Raw genomic sequence first — 19,208 nt, 5'->3', positions numbered from 1 at the left:
GAAAACTGTTATAAGGGAAATCAGAGCCTGAGGTGTGGAGTAAAATCCCAACAGGCTCAAATTCTCTTGTTTTTTCCTTGTTACGTGCGATGGGGTTACATTTATTAAAGCTATTATGCTTGTTGGGCATGTCATGCAGATACTCAGGGCGGTATCCTGGTCCCACACGGAGAACCCCCAGTGACACAAACGGGGAAGGGGTTTCACCTTTCGTTTTGTTTCAGCCTCAGAGTACTTAATTACAGTCGGGAGAGTCCAGCTGTGTTGCTGTCTTCCTTTTGGACAGCAATTTTTATGTGAAAGCCTGTTAAAGATTTCATGCATCACAGCCCCTCTGTTTACTGCTCCGCTTCTAGATAGATCTTTTCCTGCTTTTCTTCCGCTACTACTTCTGCGTGGTGATTTTTCATAACTGGTCACAGGTCCTGTTTGTGGCAACACAAATAGGAATTAGAGGATTCTCGAGGCTTATTTAAATATATACATATATTTACATTAGCCTGAAATAAGTGACTGTGGTCTGACCTGCAGAACCCCTCCAGCACAAAGTATCTGATGCAGCATTTGCTCTGTCACACCTGAGAGACAGCTTGATCTTCATCAGCGGGTGCTTGCAGGTTTCCAGAGACTGCTGTCTAGGCTTGCTGCTGATGGTGGTCCCTGTTGTTAAGGTGCATGCAGTAGATGGGGTGGGAACTTGCCTTAAGGTCACTTAAGATTAGTTTTTAAGCTGTGATTTGCCAAACCTCACCCAGAGAGATGCAAAACATTCAGAGGTGACTTCTCCCTTGTTCTGCTCAGAATGGCAGGTTTCCTGTGCTTTCTTTTGGCTTGTCTTACTGTGAAGTGATTTGCTAGAAAATGCAGTATGATTACTTGATGAATTAAGCTGTCAAGAAGCTGAAAATTCAGGTAGCAGCACTGAAAGCTTTTCCTCTTCTTGCAAAGATAAAGTAGTGAACATAATGTTTGTACAATACACATTTACCTTGAAAAAATAAGCTGTTCACTTGCTAAGAGGTCTACAAGGACACGGTTTTTTTTTACCTATAGAAGAACTATATGCTATAGATTGATTTTTTTTTGACCACATCTTATGTTACAGCACTTTTTTCTGCAGTGGTTCAAGATGCGTAGCATCTAGTATCACGGTGGAACCCATTCAGTTGTATAGCTTTATAAGCATCCAGTCAAATTGCACAGAGTGGTTTTTGTTTGTAACAGTGTTAATTTGAGCTGTCTCTCCAGATTGGATGCTGGTGTAGATTGGAAGCCAAACAAATAATTTGGGGGATGAGGTTATTTTGATTTTTAATGTCTCGGAATCATACAGCTCCATGAAAACGGGATTTTTGTACAGTGCATTGAATAAGCAAATGCCTCTGGCCTAAATCTATTAGGCACATCAATTTTAAGTGAATATCAAAAGTTTGCATGCCTGAGTTATGAGCATGTAAAGGTAACCGTCGTGTACCCACTGAGTCATGCATTCAAGGAAGTGGCTACCTTGACATGTGCATAATACCAGCCTGGGTGAGTGCACTTTTGACTGCACACTCTGAAAAAGGCAGACTATGGTGATGGCCTCACCAGCTTTATATATATATCTCAGAAAGGTGGAAACAGCTGATACACATTTCATTTGGAGATAATTAAGTTTGGCCTCTGATATCAGAAGATTGCTTAGTAAGGATTAGTCTTCGTCCAGGATTCACTGTATGTGAGACTGTTTCGTTGATGTTTTGGTGTCTGTTTTACCTACGTTCCAAGGAATGTTACAGCCACGTTATATCATTTAGCTTCAGTGATCATTTTGAGTCTTCCTATTCAAGTGAGATGACTGATATTTTTCCCCATGAAGGATACTTCCTAAACTCTCTTGGCTGCAGAGCTCTAAGTCATTCACTTTGCATCAACTACCCACGTTGAAGTAACAGAACAGTTATAAACACTCCCTATTCCTTTGCTGTCAAATTGGTTTTTGGACTGACAACACAGCCCAACTTCTACAGAGTCCAGTCTGTTCCTATTCCCTCTCTGTCAAGTGGTGAGCTTACACTCTGTACCAAGAGGATGCAGCCCCCTTTTTCTGATCTCCCAAGCTCCACAGAGGTGCATATTCCTAATCCTGACAGTTCATGGACACGGTGACTTACGGGTGTACATCGGACCACCACCCCGACACACCTAGAATCTGTAACTCTCCAGCGCTTGCCATACCAGCTTGTGAAAACTTGGACTTTTTTTAGTTTAGAGCTATAGATGCACTCTAGCATATACATATCTTGGACTTTTAATTCATAAGGGCTTTTATTTTTTTAAAGGGCTGCTACCTATGACATGCTAAAACACATACAGTAGGAAAGTGACCAAATGGACCACTACCCAACTGTACTCGACCTAGCAGTAGCATACAGTTTACATTGCAGTACAACCTGTTTGCCTTATTAAAGATGCTTTTACAATGAGCAATGGCCTTATACTGGGCACATTAGCATAGACACAACACACAGTTAGCTACCATTTAGGCCACGGCGGTATTTCGTTGGGGTTTTGCTGTTGCTGTTGTTGGTTTTTTATGATTTACATACTGATTTTCAGTTTAATAAGGCCTTACTTCTTATTTTTTTCTCCATAGAGGTAAAAAACATTTGTGGATTTATTTATATATATATATATATATATACACATACACATATATATATTAAAAATAATTAAAAAATCTGAAATATATAGTATGTGCCTCAAATTCAGGGGACATCCTGTTGATTGTAAAATCAGAAGTTGTATTGCTCTTCAGAAAGTGAAGGAAGCTCAGCAAGATCACTTATTGGAAACATGCAACTACACCAGCTAAAAAGCAATGGATCCTACAGTGAGATTTCTAGGACTTCATCAATCCAACATAGACACTTTGAATAATACATGCAACAAATTCCTGCCATCTGCAAGAATCTGGCGCTGAAATGATCAATGGACAAATAATGGTTTTATCTACTAGGTAGTCAACATGGAGACAGGCATTGTCTTGTTCAGAATGTGGATCAATCTGGACTGTGGACACTTAATGACTACAACAACATATCAACAGCAATAAAATGTCATCATTAAAAATTCTTTGAAAATTATTTTAACAGAAAATGTCCTTTTTATTAGCACAGGTAACATACTCACAGGGAATTTGCTGTGTATTTGCAGGTATGGCTCTTTGAACTTGTTCTATGAAAGATTGCAATACATCTTCATATGGGGAGAAAAAAGACACAAAGGAAGTATTTGTAGAATAGATTGTAATTTTTCACATTATAGTGTAGCCTATTTGGCTAATAAAATTGTGTTTCAAGTGCATTGTTTAAAGATCCTGGATGAACAGGAGAACAAACTTACGTAGGATATTTTTAGGGTTGTAGCAGTGCTTTACAAAGTTTCTGTTTTTGATGTTTAAGAATCAAGAGAAGATGGCCAAAAAGCCTTCTGAAAACTATGAACTGTAGTAACATAGAGTCTTTTGCTCTCCGTGTTAATTGCACAAATGCAAACGTATTTACATGTATACAAAGTTGGATCTGTAGAAGGTGTAATCTTTGTTCAAAATCTCATGTCACTGAAGGCTGTTCTTTCACCTGACAGTCGAGAAGACTGCTGATTCGTATCCGCTCAATGACTTTATTGCACTAGAGCAGCTCAGTCTCAGGAATTTGCTTGTTACTTTTACTATGTAAATAAAGCTTCCTGGTTCAATAACCTGCTGCCGAGCACTGGTCTTTGTTTCTGCTTTCCTGTGTTTTCTCATTGCCAGGGCACCACTTTTATTGAGACAAGTCTTGCTCGGCTGTTAAAAGAGATGGAACTTGGTGTTGTAGCTGTAAGACTAGGTAGGTTGAATGGAAAGCAATAGGTGCTTGATAAGCAAGTCTGTAGGATTGACATATTGCATTAACAAATACAAAGAATACACTGAAAAGACTTTGCATATGTGGTTCGCTATGATCCCAGAGCAAAACAAAGAGAGGGGATCAGCCACCTCTCTGATACCAAAACTTTTTCCTCTGGATCCCACAGAATTGTGTCCACAGGTCCAGATCTACCCTTGGGGGAGCAGCGACTAGGCCAGAGTGGTGGTGGTGGTGGTCGGGGCAGGGTGGGGGTTAGTCCCCCTCTAGCATTGCAGACATTTCTTTGAAATGTAATACCTTTGAGGGCTATCCCAGCGTGTCCCTTGAGCTCACCTAGGGATTCCTGGAACAGCTGCGGTGATGGGAAAGCATTGATGTCTTCCATGTGGATGGGAGCAATAAGTAGGGATCTACCCTATTTGTCACTATCACCCAACCTTGCAGCCTGCTGGGGCGGGTGGATGAAGCCAGTGGCATGAAAGGGAGCAGCAAAGATGGAGGCCCCCCGCACACCTCTTGCTGCTGATTGGCCAAGAGGACTGACCATCATCTGGCCCCACCCCTTTCCACCAATCAGTGCCAAGGGTTGAGGGCCGCATGATGGGAAGCCCTCTTGGCCAATTAGCAGTGAGGGGTGGGGCTGCCGAGTCCCCTTGGCCAATCAGTGGCAGAGGGGTGTGGGGCAGGGGCAGCTGCAAAAGGACCACAAAAATGGTGCTGTGTGCTGTGAGTGGCCCATAAGTTTTCTTTTGCCTCAACGTGATTTAGGTAGATCCCTAATTCTAAGATACCCCAGGGATCAAGGGGTCTGGGTAACAGTGTTGGCTACAAATGTCCAAATCGGGATCCTTAAAATTCTGGTTTATTAGGTGGATTGAAACACTGTAATGAAGTCAAACCATAAACCTTGGGGCTGGTCTCCCCCCCCCCACACACACACAGTAGCGAGTTACAAGAGTCGTTATCTTCCAGAAGGGAGGCACCGGCTGGTCCTTCTGGCTGGACAGGTCGGGTGCTGGTCAAGTTGGAGATCAAGAGGGCGCCACTGAGGGTCACTTTTCACTGCTTTTTATCTGTCCTTGGCAGACTTTGGTGACTCCCCAGTTTTCAGGTTTGCCCAATCCAGGGGTCGTTGACCCTCGTGGGACTTCTCCCTCGGTGGCTAATGGATGGCATCTGTCAGCCCCAGGGGTCGTCTGCATGTACATGCAGGTTTGGGAGTCCATTGATGAATTTTGAATAGGGCTCTGGGAGTGGTTGATCTGGAGATATTCAGCCCCAAAAGTTGGTCCCCGGCGTTGATGAACTTAGACCGGGGCTTCTAGCCCTTGAACAGTGAAATTTAGAGAATTCCTGGTTGCTACATAGTCTCCTATTGATTTCTTCCCTTGGTTGATCTACGGTTTCCCAAGGTGTTAATTACTGTCTGCTACTGTGTTACACATTCAATCACTGATTCACTTGCTCTTTCAGAGGCCCGCCTGATCCAGGGAAGGGCAGTTTGATTCCTGCCCTTGTTAACATTATTACAGTGTATAACTTACTTCTAAAACTAAAAAACATTTAGTTAAAAGATGAAGAGTATAAAATATAAGCTCTAAGAGTAATGCCAGGGCACACAAGTAGATAAAAATACCAAAATACAAGGGGAGATACAAATTGCACACTTACAAACTTTAAAACACAATTCCTTATCTTATAGTGAAAGAAGAGGAAAGAAGAAAAGATAGAAGAGGAGAAACATATCCAAAGAGGGGAAAGCAAATGCAGGCAAGAGGAAAAGGGGGCTTTCTGCTACAACAGTACTGACTCTACAGGTACTGGGCCAGTACTTGTATGCAGTTTAAGTTACATGAATACTAATGTACTGTGCTATAACGATAAATGGTCTCCTATGCCTTAAAAGAACAGGAAGTCTAAAAACTAGTCATACAGCACTTTGGGATCTAGGAGAGTAAGTTTCCTTTTCCTGTCATTAAATGTCATGTATATGCTCTTTTTTTCTCGTGGCCATAAAGCACAATGGTGTTTCTTGCAGTTTGTTGGACTTTTGTGCATATCACATTTATGGGATGTTTTAGGAGAGTCTAGAAAATGACTTGCCACAAAGAAAGAGAAAATGGTACACAAAACAAATGGAGAATCAAGAGAAATGGGTGTGCATGCACATACATGTATGAACGTGCACACATGCACAGATGTTGAGTTTGTGACTTTTTGGGTACCAAAAATACTTAGGGCTAAATACTTTAGTGAAAGCAACCTCTTCTCCTTGGTTTAACAAGATCATTCACTCTTTTGGTGACACTTGTATTACCTTTAACCTTCACAAGGCTTTAGGTTGTCCAGTGCTAGGAGTAGCTACCAATCACATTGGCTTCAAGATCTTCTGTATATGCAGTGATGGTGGCACATGTGATTCACTCTACACTTGTGCTGCCCTCTTGGTGCTGTTGTGGCATTATCATTGGCTCAAGAGGCCAAGATACTGCAAGATGGTGCAGTGGGTGTGCACCAAAACCATCTCTGAATTGCAGACTCAAAATAATAGTGGTGGACTTGGATGTCTAGGTCTTTTTTGCCTTTGGTATTTTTCAGACTGGTACCTCTTCACTTGCATGAGCACTAAGCCTCTTCAGAAAGCACACAAAGGGAAGAGACTGTGACATTCCCTTGAATGATCAAACAATTCAAATGTTCATAAACAGATGTTCATTTGCCTATCTCCATAATCCAATTCAAGTGCTCTGTTTCACTTGGCGTGAAAGTAAGAATTATTGGACAAAACTCACTGTGCCCATTACTGTTCACTGAAGGTTAGACAGGTGATACTGCCAAGTTTCATTTGACTAACATTTAATGTGGACAAGTGCAATACAGCAGACCTAGTCTGAACCATTACCCAAGGAAGAGGGAATATAAATAAGGAAAATTCCCAATACCTTATTAACAAATAATCTGAGCTAAAGTCATTAAAAGAGACAGCTTTAAAAATAAAGAGGTAGTTTGACTGTAAATCCAGGCCCCCTCCCAAGGTGGAAACTGTGGTTTAGTGGTTAGAGGCCACAAATTCTGGGTTCTACTTTTTTTTTTTCTGGATAGCTCTATGACCTTACACAACTCAGACTTTCTGTGCCTCCATTTATCTATGTGTACATTGCATATTAACACTCAACTATCTTGCAGTGAGCAAAGGGCATGTGCCAAATGTCTCAAAACAAACAGTACTTTCCCTGTGTATCTTGTCTGGAAGGGATCTCATGAGGTTATCTTGTCTGGCCCCCTGACTAAAACCATCCCAGCCAAATGTCTGCCCAACCTGCTCCTGAAAATGTTCAGGAATGGAGATTCCACAGCTTCTCTGGGTGGCCTGTTCCAGTGCTTGACTACCCTCACATTATTGTGATTCCTACAACAAGCCAGTGTCACAGCACATCAGCTGCCTTGGTTTGGACATTATAAGTATACTTTGCCATTACATAAGGCTAAACAGACAAGGGTCTCAAAGCCTTAGGGTTACATGTAGGTATTGAATTTCAGACCAGGCGTAGACATAAAAGCTTCCTTAAAAAAGAGGGTGGGGGTGGGGAAGTTCTGTATTTCTCTCTTAACAACTCACTTTCCTAAATCAAGGCTAGGGTGATTTGTTTTTTGGTGTAACAGAGGACACTTGATAATTGCAGCCATAAAAGTGGGCAGGGTAAACACTAGCTGACCTAAGCCCCCAGTTAAGGAGGAAGTTTGGAGGCTGGGTGACGCAGTTTTGCATGATTACAGGACACATCCTCTCTCTACAGCTGCTTGGAGCAGCTATGCAGTGCCTATTGTAAGCAGAAGAAAGCTCAGGAAGGATTGGCTTGGTATGAGTTTGTGAGGAGCAAGATTTGTTGGGTTTTGGTAGTTTTTTTGAACAGTTACTCATGGTAAGGAAACTGTTTCTTCTGCCTTTTTAATTCCAGGTGATCTGAGATAGCTGAAACACTTGTCCTTACCACTTCGGAGGGAGAGAAGACAGTTTTCTGAAGTTATTTTCCTGCTTGTGACACCAACATTGCTTAATTCTCTGGGTCCTGAGTAAAGATCGCCCACTACTCCACCAGTGGTAACAGGATGTGCCTCATGCCTCTGAATATCAAGCCTACACATTTTTCTGCAGAAATACTCCCATCAAATTCTAAGCAGGTGGAAGAAAGGATTAAAGCAATCTGCCCCAGATGGCCTTTTGCAATCTGTGGTGTTGGCCAGGTGTTAATAGGGGAGTCTGGGAATGAAATACCAAGGCTATTGCAATGCCCCAGATTTCAATAGAAGTTAATAATGATTAAGAATGATACAGCAGAGGGGACCTTCATTCCTCCTCTGCAACAAACAGCAAGCTCAACCTGAACTAGCTCAGTAGCTAAATCTGCTGCCTGGATTCATTTGAGCTGCAGACAGTTATATGGGAGTGCCCCTAACAGGAACATGCACCGCGCTGGTCGAATTCCCATAGGGGAGTTTAGCAGAGAGGCTGGCTTCGCAGGGATTAGGTAGCTGCAGTAGTAAGCGGGCGGTGGGGGGGGGGGATATATTGGGGGTGGGGGTGTGTTCCAAGAGAATCAGAGGAGATCTTAGGAATAAACACTGGGCAGGAAAATAAAGCAACTAAAAAGTCATATTTCTAGAACTGCACTGCGCCTTTCTGAGGACGGAGAGGAGGTCTGTGTTGCTACAGCCTCTCTCTTGCTCCAGATTAGTACATACCCCGCTGAGCAACTGGAGATATCCTCTGTGCTCTCCACGTTGTGTCACCACCAGGTTTGTTTATGATACACAAGCCTTCCCCACCCCTGCCTGCCCACCCGCCCCTTAAATGCAGTTAATTCAATGTAACGTGCTTCTGAGAAGTAGCAATTTCTCTTCCAGATGCTGGAGTGAGACTTTGATGAAAGTACTATAAATGCAGTGAGACTGACTATGGACAGCTAGCACTGAGGTATTCATTACCAGCAGGGCAGGAATATTAATATTCACTTATAGATGTAGCTCTATCCCCATTCTGAAGGTCACGAGGAAGTGAAAGTAATGATTTTACAGTGAAACTTTAGCAACATTTATTCCCAGGGGTATTTCTTCAGCAGAAAGGTATATCCTCCCCCACAGTGAAATACTGTGGAGACAGTGTATAGGGCATATTCACAGTCTTCTCTGCTAAGACTTGACTTTCAGGTTCATGGCAAACATTGCAACCTCCAGTGCCAATAACATCTATAGATCATCATAACACTATTTAAAATAAAATATTTTACAGTGATGGCAGGGGGAGTGGTGGAACCCAAGGCACGACTGGTATTTTACAGTAACTCTGCCCCAAACCAAACTGAAAACTTCAGCCGTGGATGGGCCAGAATTAAAATGCATCAGCTTCTAGCAGCAGATAGCAAACTTATCTTTCCCATCTGCTCCATATCCTTTTCCTACAGATACCCTATGCCCATCAACCACTAAGACTGGCCTTCATGACCCGGCACAAGTTTTGATAGATATCCAACAGAGCCACACAACAGAGAGAGTAGAAAGTTAAGCATCATTGGCTGTATCCAAAAACCTTTTGCCATTTAGAGCAGTCTTATTGCACCTGTGTGGAGTGTCTTTCCTCTGTTCTCTAACTGATGAAGTGGTAATAGGAGCTAGTTTGCAGCCAGTGTTGTATGAGTGTTTATTACCTATATTAACTGACTTCCAAATATTGTCCAAGTGATAAACATAAAGCAATTTAAACAATTCATGGAGCATGAGCATTATTCCCCCCATCCTGGCAGGATGCCCTGGAAATGGTTTAGGAAAGCAAGAGGAGTGTAATCTGATGGATTCTCCTAACTTGTCCAGCTGAATAGATTTGAAACTCCCCCCCAACACCAACTGCTGGTGACAGATCCATCATCCCATTGTCTCTGAACACAAGTGTGCATGATGCAGCAATCAAGTTTATGGTTCTCCTTTTCCACACAGGCTTCCATCCTTTGGCTCCTGCCTTTGGCTTTCTGTTGTATTTGCACTGTAATTAGTATAGATAACCTGGGAAAAGACCATAAAAAAACATTGCATTTTTATAGCACTTATATAGACTGAGCAATGTGGAGGCCTTAACTAATTAATGCTGGCAACACTCATATAGAGCGGTTGGTTCCAAGTTATCACTGTAAAACTGAGGCAGAAAGCTGTTCTGACTTTGCAGACTGCCACATATTTACTTGGGGAGCCAGGAGTATCCCCTAGCAGGCCCCAGTCCCAGACCCTGCACTCACACCTCCAGAGTACACTGCCTCACTACCACTGAGCTCCTACATTGCTGCTTTATTGTCTCCCAGAGTCAAGGCTTTTTCCTGTTGCAATAAAGCAGATGAAAGTTTTATATTTCCATTAAAACACCTATAAAAACTGTAAGTAGCTGTGTTGGGGTACACTGTGCACTGATTAAGGCTTCCTTTTATCTCTGCAGTATATCTCACAGGGAAAGAGTCATCAGACCAGAGCACTACATAGTGCTCCAAAGCTAGTGCTGCGTCTGGGCTAGTCTGAAACAACGAGGTTTCCACCACCATCCCTGGAAATGATACCACAAACACAGCATCAAACAAGGGCTCATCCTCCAAAAAGAGGTGCAGCTGCAAATTTGCAATAGGTTACATGCCTCCCACTACCAGTCCAAATGCCACCTTCCTTTCCCCCTGCTGAAAAGCTCACAATTGCTTGAATGCTGCTTTTTGTAGGTTGCAGGTTTCCTTAATTGGCAGCACCCATCATTCCCAGCTGGGTGAAGGACAGCTTGATTAGTTGCTGGTCTCCCTCTCTGTTGCCTGGCTGCAGTTTTAAAAAAAAGGCAGGTCACTTCTTTCTCCTACTGAAATACTGCTTCAGCCTGAGCAAGCTTTTAGCTGACCACTTCAAGCTGCACTGGAGCTAGACGATGAAAAGATTACAGGTGCATCTGCTGCATGTCTAAAGGTCTGGTCTATTCATATAAATAGGTAAAACTCCACCATATTTTGTAGTAGGTCTCTGTGGGATGCTAGGACTGTCCCTGGTATCAGACTACCCATTCAGGAGAGACAAGAATTGCTGGCCTTCCACCTTGTGTTCCTTTTGCTTGCATCAAAAGTGCTCATTCTTGGAAGAGACAGCTACCATTGTAGTGTGGTTGGAACCACTACCTTGAGGGAATGGGAACTTCATTTCCCCTCCCAGCCAGCTCTGTGAATATGTGTACCCACACCACCCATTCCCTAAGGAAGCAGAGCCAAGCAGTCCAGTCCCCAGACAGTTAACTGTGTAAGCAGCAGACACGCTTCAGAACATTTCCTCTGGCTCCTAAGGGGCTGGAGCTCTCTGATAAAAGCTTACGTTCAAGCACAGTTAACTTCTCAGGCTAGCAACAGACATTCAAAGAGCCCCAGCCTGAACTGATTCAGTCTTTGCAGGTTAGTCTAACCTGCAGAGATGGAACCAATTTACAAGTGTAAAGACATCCACTTTTCATTCCAGAAATACAGGCATGTGCCTGCAGTGGCTCAGGCCAGAATCTCAGGGGTGCTAAAGCAGCCCTCCCTTCCCTTCCACAGGGAAGCTGAGCTTTGGTGGAGGAGGAGTGTGGCCAGGCCCCAGCAGGTCTGAATATGACCGAGGAAAGGTTTAAATCCTCACCTTGGGCTGCAGGGTTCAGAGAGTGGGGGAAGAGGAAGCATAGCCAGACTCCCCCATAGTGGGGGAGGGGGAGGAGGAGGAGGGGGAGAGCCCTGTCCATCACAGCAGCTCCCTGACAGCTGGGAGCAATCTGGGCACACAGCCCCACTGCCCAGCCCCAAAGGGGGACTCTTCCCCATCCTCCTCCTTCCTCTCCCCCACCACCATGGGGTAGGGAGGGGGCTTTCTGCTCTGTGCTCTAAGATACTAGAAGTACAAGAATGTTTCTGTATTGATTCTTGTAGCAGACCCTATGACTGCCCCCCCCAACCCCCCTCTGCAAAAAAATCCCCAAACCCAAGCACCTCCAGCAGAGTTCTGGGAAAACAATACACTGCTTTTTGGTTGGTCCCTCAGGAAGGGATGATGGCGGGTAGATGGATGTGAGGTCATACTGAAGAACCAGCAAGTGGAGAACATATTGCTGTAGATGAAAATAGTATTAAGTCAAAATACACCTGCTTCCCTTGGCAATCCCACTGGTCCAACTTCAATCTTCGGAAGCGAAAGGAGATCTTATCTCTGTGTTTTACATTAAAGAGACGAAGTGGGCCCGGTTCATGCCTGGAACAAGTCTCCTGGAGGCAATGGAGTTTTACCATTGCTGAATTTGACATTTGATGCCTATAAAAGATATGATATGGTGACTGACTCAAAATTTCAATTGTACTCTATTACCTGAGTGCATCAGGTCAATAAGGCATGTGTATTCTTCAGCTGGAAGGATTTTAGGATCGTTGGGTGCATCTACCTGTGCATTAATGTGCCTTTTGTAATGCGCATTAAATTAGTACCTCCAAGCACTTTTACACATGCTCCAGGGGTGGGGGTGCTTTAATTAGAGCAGCTCTGAGAACCATTCTAATTAAAGCACTGTAGCGTCTCATGTATCAGCGGATGAGTTTTAGTTCAAATGCCCCCCGCCACCATTTTGAAACATGGGGACATGAGAAGCTGGAGGCTACTGGAGCATGGTGATTACTATGTTCCAGCAGACTTGATTAATCGAGTCTTCTCTGACATGCTGCAATTACAGCGCATTGGAGCAGCCTCTGCATTTGTGTGCAGGCACCCTCCAATGTGAGGTACCAAACTAATGCATATTAGGCTGCGCTAATGCATGCTTTTTTAGTGATGGTTAATGCACAGTACACTATTTTACTGTGCATAAGTATAATGTCACAGTTCTTTATATGACACTTTATTGCACAGTAAAACAGTCTACTGTGCATTAAAGCACATGTGTAGGTGTATCCATAAGGTACAAAGGGACATCAAGGATCATCTTGTCCAATTCTCTGTGCAGGATTTGGTACATATTTATTTTGTCTTTTTACCAGGACTGGTTACTGAGAACTGAATGCAATCTTTCAAGATTAGTCTTTCAGAGTTGCACAGAGATGGAGCTTCACCTGTCTGGACTAAAGTACCTTCGAGGAAGTTACAATAAGAAGAGCTCCTCCAGGAATAAAAAGAAGTTGCAGTGAGTTTGTTCTAAAGGCAAAAGATTTGCCTTCAACTCCCCTTGATTTTCTGTGTGTTTGGTGCCTACATGTCCTGGTCCTTTCCCAATAAATACCCTGAGTTTAAATAATAAATGGGATGTGATTGAGTGCTATTGGGTACCCAGTTTAATTTACCATAAAATGGCAAACCAAATAAAAAAATGCTCTACATTGTATGTAGGACATTTTTCTGGCTGGCTTGTATGGTGCCTTAAAAAGAACATGTGGCACGTCTGGGGCCAGGGTTGATAATCAGCTGCAAGGCTGGTTGGAGACCCCCATGTGGTCCCAGGGACAGAAGTGACAATCAACTGATTGTTGGACCCGGCCTCAGTCCTGTGGGAACCTGGCTTTTAACTTGTCGATGCAAGGGTACCTGTCAATCATGATCTTGGACCCCCCTGGACTGGACATGTGGAAAGGACATGTTTGGGATCTGAACAATTCTGGGATCAGGGATCAGCTCCAACGGTGCCCTTAAATGAATGTGTGCCAAGGGCCTTCTGCTTTGTCCTTCATGGCAGCACCTTCCACCCACTTCAAAAAGAAGCACAAGCAACTGCTCATTTTCTTATTTTCCCTGAGCTATTTGCGTAAAGGTATTTTGATCTTCAAGACTTCTGCTGAAGTGAGTTTTCCATCCTCATCTTTGCCAAGGGCACTCTTACTCAGTTGCTTTTTAAAGCACCCCTTCCACACCAACCGTTCTGCAGACAGCACTGCTGTCAAACAGATTCAGAATACCACTGACCTCAGGAGTGAATTACATAGCCACTGAGGTATCAGCTGTGCTTTCGTAACCTAGGTTTGCAGGTGCAGATAGTTGAAAACTGCCTATTATCTCATCTTGCAACCCTATTTTGGAAATTACACATTTCTGATTCTCTCAAAATTGCTTAAGGTTTGTAAATAATGACTACAACAACTAAGATTTACAGGACTGTTGTTTATTAATTCAGCAGGTCAGTTCATTAATACATCTAGCCACAAAGGGATCCATATATCAATAGTTTTATTTTTTTAATTTGTAACAACTGTACTTATTGCAGGATCTCTAAATTACTACAGTGCCAAACAACCATCCAGATGGAAAGAAAAGCAATGAAAGGGTTGACAAATGCATACTGAAGGGGAAATCTGAAAATGAACTTTGAACAACTTGCAAGAGGTGGAAATTTGCTTTATTTCCACGATGACTTTATCATTATGGAAGGCACTTCAGTGCCACAGTCACTGGCTTCTTGTGGGAGAGAGACTGAGAGATGTAGTACTAACCCTGGACTAGGTTGTGCAAACTGCACAAAGTTCACATTAAAGGGAGTTGCCTGGCCCCAATGCTGTGTTTGGAGAGGGATCTCGCCCTGAGTTGTCCTGCACGTGGGAGGAGAGCACATATGCAAAGAGGGGAGCAGCACACAGCCCTGGTGCAGTGGTCCCACACTGCAGGCAGTGATGAGGAAGTGCCATGCCTCTGACCTCCTCTGTTTAAAAGCTGTGTATCGGGACCTAACCCTACAGGTGCTGGGTGCCTTCATTTCCTAAAGGTTTTAAGAGTAATTGATGGTCCTAGTCCCCTCCCAGGATCAGTCCTAACTAGGTCACTAATTAGTAATTGCTGAAAATCATAAGGGAAAAATCCAAGGCAATTTATTTAAGCAATAAAGTGTTGTTTAATTCATAGTTGATTGCTGCCCTCTTTATGTGTTTACAAAGATTTCCAGGCAGTAGCAATATTGAGTAAAGCTATTATTTGGGAACATAACACCCGACTAGTCAGCCTTGCACCCAGCAGCCATAAAATGACATTCAAGTGCACAAGGTCTATTCTTAGAATCTGAAAAGTAAATTAATCCGACTGGACTGTGACAGTTCAAATGTGGACATCTGTATGAAGTGGCACTGAGGCCTTGTGCTTTGATTTCAGTTGGAGCCGAATCCCAGCCCTTCTGAGAACCCACCTGTAACAGGCCCAGACTGCCCCCCTGGGGAGCTTCAAAGCCACTCACCCCCTATGCTGAGAAGTCTAGATGCAAAATGCTACTCTTAATGCTTTGTCCATATAGTGGGTGGTTATGCGCAGCCAGAAAGAAAGAGGGTGGTATTCAATAGGGAGCATCCCCAAAATGCACCTTGATGTTTGCATGCATTTTTATCTGAAACACAAGGAAGCCAGTTCTACACTCAGCCATGCCCACGGGTGACTTTGAACCTGTCCTACACTTCTCATCAGCTCATTTTGTCTGCTCTTCCAACTGTCTAGCACTGAGCGAGATGCCAAATGGTTAGAAATTCAGAAGACTCATGTAGTCTGACACTGCCTTCAATCGGGTTGGTATTTCAGGTTAGTGCCTAAACATGACAAACTTAGAAATGGTGGGCACTTACAGACAAATGCATAATTGTTGCTTCTTTCCTGGGGCTATTTGTACAGGGTTAAAATTAAAAGAAGATAAGGGAATTAAACAGAGGCGGAGGTGGCCTGGTATGTGGGTGGTGCGCTGTGTCTCCTCTCTTATGTCCAACTTCTTTATGCCTTTAAAGTAATATCTGCAGCAGTACAGTCACTTGTCCAACTGCTTCAGAATAATGTCGACTGCCTCAGCAAGGTTGTTCACATACCCATCTGGCGTCACTTCTGGGTGTTGCTCATCACAAGGCCTGCGGAGGAAAGAGAAGGGTAAGACTGGTAACAAGAGTAGTGATCACTTCAATAACAGGCATGTAAAATGAGAGAGGGATTTCACCCGGACATGAAGAGAAGAGCAGCTGTTTTGATTTTGTTCCAGTGCAACTACAGTTTAGTCTGGGAAGCCCCAGACATGAAACCTGTATCAGATTTCTACTGGCATGCATCAGGTCTGGGATTTGATGGATTTGCTTGTCTACTATTAGAGCTACAGTACAATCCACTTAATCACTCCCCTGCTAAATGCCATGTCTGCTTAATTGTTGTGATTACAGAGAAACAGCATAATTGCTCTGGCTCTCAGTGACTCTAGAGCACAGATAATGGCACAGCCAGTCCATCTAAATGTTATGTCTGATGGTGTCTTGCAAGCTTTCTCACAGTACTGAAAAGGTGAGAAGCAGTGTGTTTTTTCTCACACCCTTCTTGCTGTGCAGCCTCCTTCCATGCGGGTGGATAATTAAGCCAGCCCTAACGGAGTGTTTTTGAACATGTTTTACTGTTGCTATTAGAATTATTTATATTGTGGTAGCACCTCCAGGCCTCAACCAAGCTGTGGGGCCCATATGGCTGGTACAGTACAAACACGTAATAAGAGCTGGTCCCTGCCCTGAAGAAATGATGTGCTAAGCCCTTTAGATAGACAGAGTGGGGAGGAACCACTAAGGCAGAGAGACTTGCCTAAAATCATATAGCAGGCCAGTTTCAGAGGCAAGGCCCAAGCCCCTATTAGGTCTACCTGTCTGCTAACACATGTGACCAGACTGAGATGTCCAAGTACTTTGATGACACCAGCTCATGGATGAAGAACAGCAAGTGAAGCTGAACCAAAGCAAGACAGAAGTTATGCTGGCCCTGGGATTAAGAAAGCCCTATGAAGACATTGTCTCCTTTGGTTGGAGGTACACACTTCAATTGATTTATTCAGTCCAAAGCCTTTGGATTACTCTCTAAAACGAACTATATTCTCAAAAAGTATCTGTGAATGATACTTTTTCTACCTTCTTCAGTTGGCCAGGAAACTCCTTGCCATCCTGGCTGTCATGGGAAAAGGTTTAGCTAAGCACCTCTTTGTCTCCTCCCATGTGCACTATAGCAATGCAATGTACCTGGGCAGGAAAGCTTTTGCCCCCAGGACCTCCACGCGGTGCAGAATTCTGCTGCACACCTCCTCAGCAACACGGGCAACTATGAACAGATCCGATCTGAAGACTTCCTACACTGGTTTCTCACAAGATTAAGAACAAGTTCAAGGTCTCAGCCCTTATCTCCAAGATGCTCTATGATCTGTGCACTAAAAGCTCAACCGAAGCTTTAGAACATGGGCCATGGTAAACCAACCTGTCCCAAAGCCACAATACAACCTCCTACTACATGTGCAATGTTTGTATGTAGGGGTAAAACGGCTTTTTCCAGTTCCAGAACTCCCTAGGTACTAAGGACCATCACAACTCTTTGAAACCTCATTATCTTCTGCCTCAAATGCAAAGCACATTTCCTGGATCTGCCTTTTCCCTTAGAAACATGTATTTAAAAAGAATCCCCCAGATAAAATGCAAACTCATGACTGGAGCAAGGACTGGAGCCTGGCTCTTTCTGGGCAGTTCTGTTGCCTTTTGGACCTGCTCTTTGTGGCCTAACAACTATGTAAGTATTTGATACAAAATAAAACAGCTTCAATGGAAAGGACTGAGAGAAATCCATCTCAGAACAGCCTAGAGCCCAATGATTTGTGCACTGTCCTGGAAGCAGATTTGATTGATGCCCACAATTAAAGTAATTCACCAAATTAAATGCATCACATGTGGCATTGTTATTCAGGTGACAGTAATATCAGCAAAAGTATAAATATTTCACTGCAGGCCTACCACCCTATGAAATGGGATGAATAATTATTTTACTATGATTTTTATCAGAGAATAGCTAAAGAAAATAATTCAATTTTGACCTGGAAACCTGAATGGGCTCTTCTTAGGACCAGTTAAGGGTTTAACTTGGAGAACCATGTTAATATTATGCTTGTTGGGCTGAGCTGAGAAATGGAGAGCACATTTATATTTTATTCTCAGTGGCTTTCCTCTGGGACCCGTGGAAAGAGTTGAGAATCCTGTTGTCCACTTCCCTTTGTGCCAAGTTCCTCATTTTCTTCTGTAAAGGGCAAGACTTTGAGGGCTATATTTTCAACCAGGGAAGATGTATTTTCCATCAGATGTATAGTACCCATGGATACTATTATTATTTATGATTGGCAGAATTTCGCAGATACTCATCTGTACAAATACCAAATTATTTTTCAGTTTTGAGCTGAGGCTCCCTGTGACTATTTCCTTGTGGTTTATTTTTCTGAAGCACTCCTTGTTTCCGATTACATGAATTCCTCACAAAGGAACAGACTCCTTCAGTAGACTGTGCTGCTTGAGGTTTCATTTACCATGGGGTCAAATTGCGGTCTTTAGCTGAGTATCCAACTTCTGCCTTGTCAGTGTAATGGTGCAATAACAACAACAGATGATTATTCATTATGTTTTCCTCACCCAAATAAGCATTTCAGGTCATGGGACAGCAATTTATAAGATATAATAGAGCAGAACAAGCAAACTAGAAACATAAAACCAGTAAAAATGTAATAAACATTGCAGGTCTGATTCTGCAGTCCCAATACACCTACAGGGAAGTTGTCAGAGCAAAGAAATCTCTAATTTCATTTCATTGTATAGGATGCAAACGATACTTCATAGACTTCATAGACATTAGGGCTGGAAGGGACCTCGGAAGATCGAGTCCAGCCCCCCGCCCAAAGGGCAGGAAGTCAGCTGGGGTCACAGGATCCCAGCAAGATAAGCATCCAGTTTGCTCTTGAAGGTGTTCAATGTAGGCGCTTGAACCACCTCCGGTGGCAGGCTGTTCCAGACCTTGGGGGCTCGGACAGTAAAGAAATTCTTCCTTATGTCCAGCCTGAAACAATCTTGCAGTAGTTTATGACCATTTGACCTCGTCATCCCTTGGGGCGCTCTGGTGAACAAACGTTCCCCCAGATGCTGGTGGTCACCCCTGATAAACTTGTAGGTGGCCATCAGATCACCCCTGAGCCTGCGCTTTTCCAGGCTAAAGAGCCCCAGGGCTCTCAGCCTGTCATCGTAGGGTCTGCTTCCCTGACCTCTGATCATGCGCGTGGCTCTTCTCTGGACTCTCTCAAGCTTCTCCACATCCTTTTTGAATTGTGGAGCCCAAAACTGGACACAGTACTCCAGCTCCGGCCTCACTAAGGCCGAGTACAGGGGGAGAATGACGTCCCGGGATTTGCTTGAGAAGCATCTATGGATGAAAGCCAGCGTTTTGGTCGCTTTACTAGCCGCCGCATCGCATTGCAGGCTCATGTTCATCTTGTGGTCAACGATG

General features: G+C 43.6%; 1 protein-coding gene across 1 annotated transcript in view; it reads right to left on the bottom strand.

Moving 5' to 3' along the window:
- Positions 1 to 14,049: 14,049 nt before the first annotated feature.
- LHPP (phospholysine phosphohistidine inorganic pyrophosphate phosphatase) overlaps positions 14,050 to 19,208 on the bottom strand; it is a gene marked incomplete at its 5' end in the record, with an annotated part of 167,094 nt that continues 161,935 nt past the window's right edge. Inside the window, one exon of the mRNA XM_006031603.2 lies at positions 14,050 to 15,781. Coding sequence (XP_006031665.1) covers positions 15,685 to 15,781 — 97 coding nt within the window. The remainder of the gene's footprint in view (positions 15,782 to 19,208) is intronic.

This window comes from Alligator sinensis, unplaced genomic scaffold, assembly GCF_000455745.1.
Source record: "Alligator sinensis unplaced genomic scaffold, ASM45574v1 scaffold232_1, whole genome shotgun sequence".
In the NCBI taxonomy this organism is placed as follows: Eukaryota; Metazoa; Chordata; order Crocodylia; family Alligatoridae; genus Alligator; species Alligator sinensis.
The sequence above is the reverse complement of the archived record's forward strand: the minus strand, read 5'-3'. Positions and strand labels throughout refer to the sequence as shown.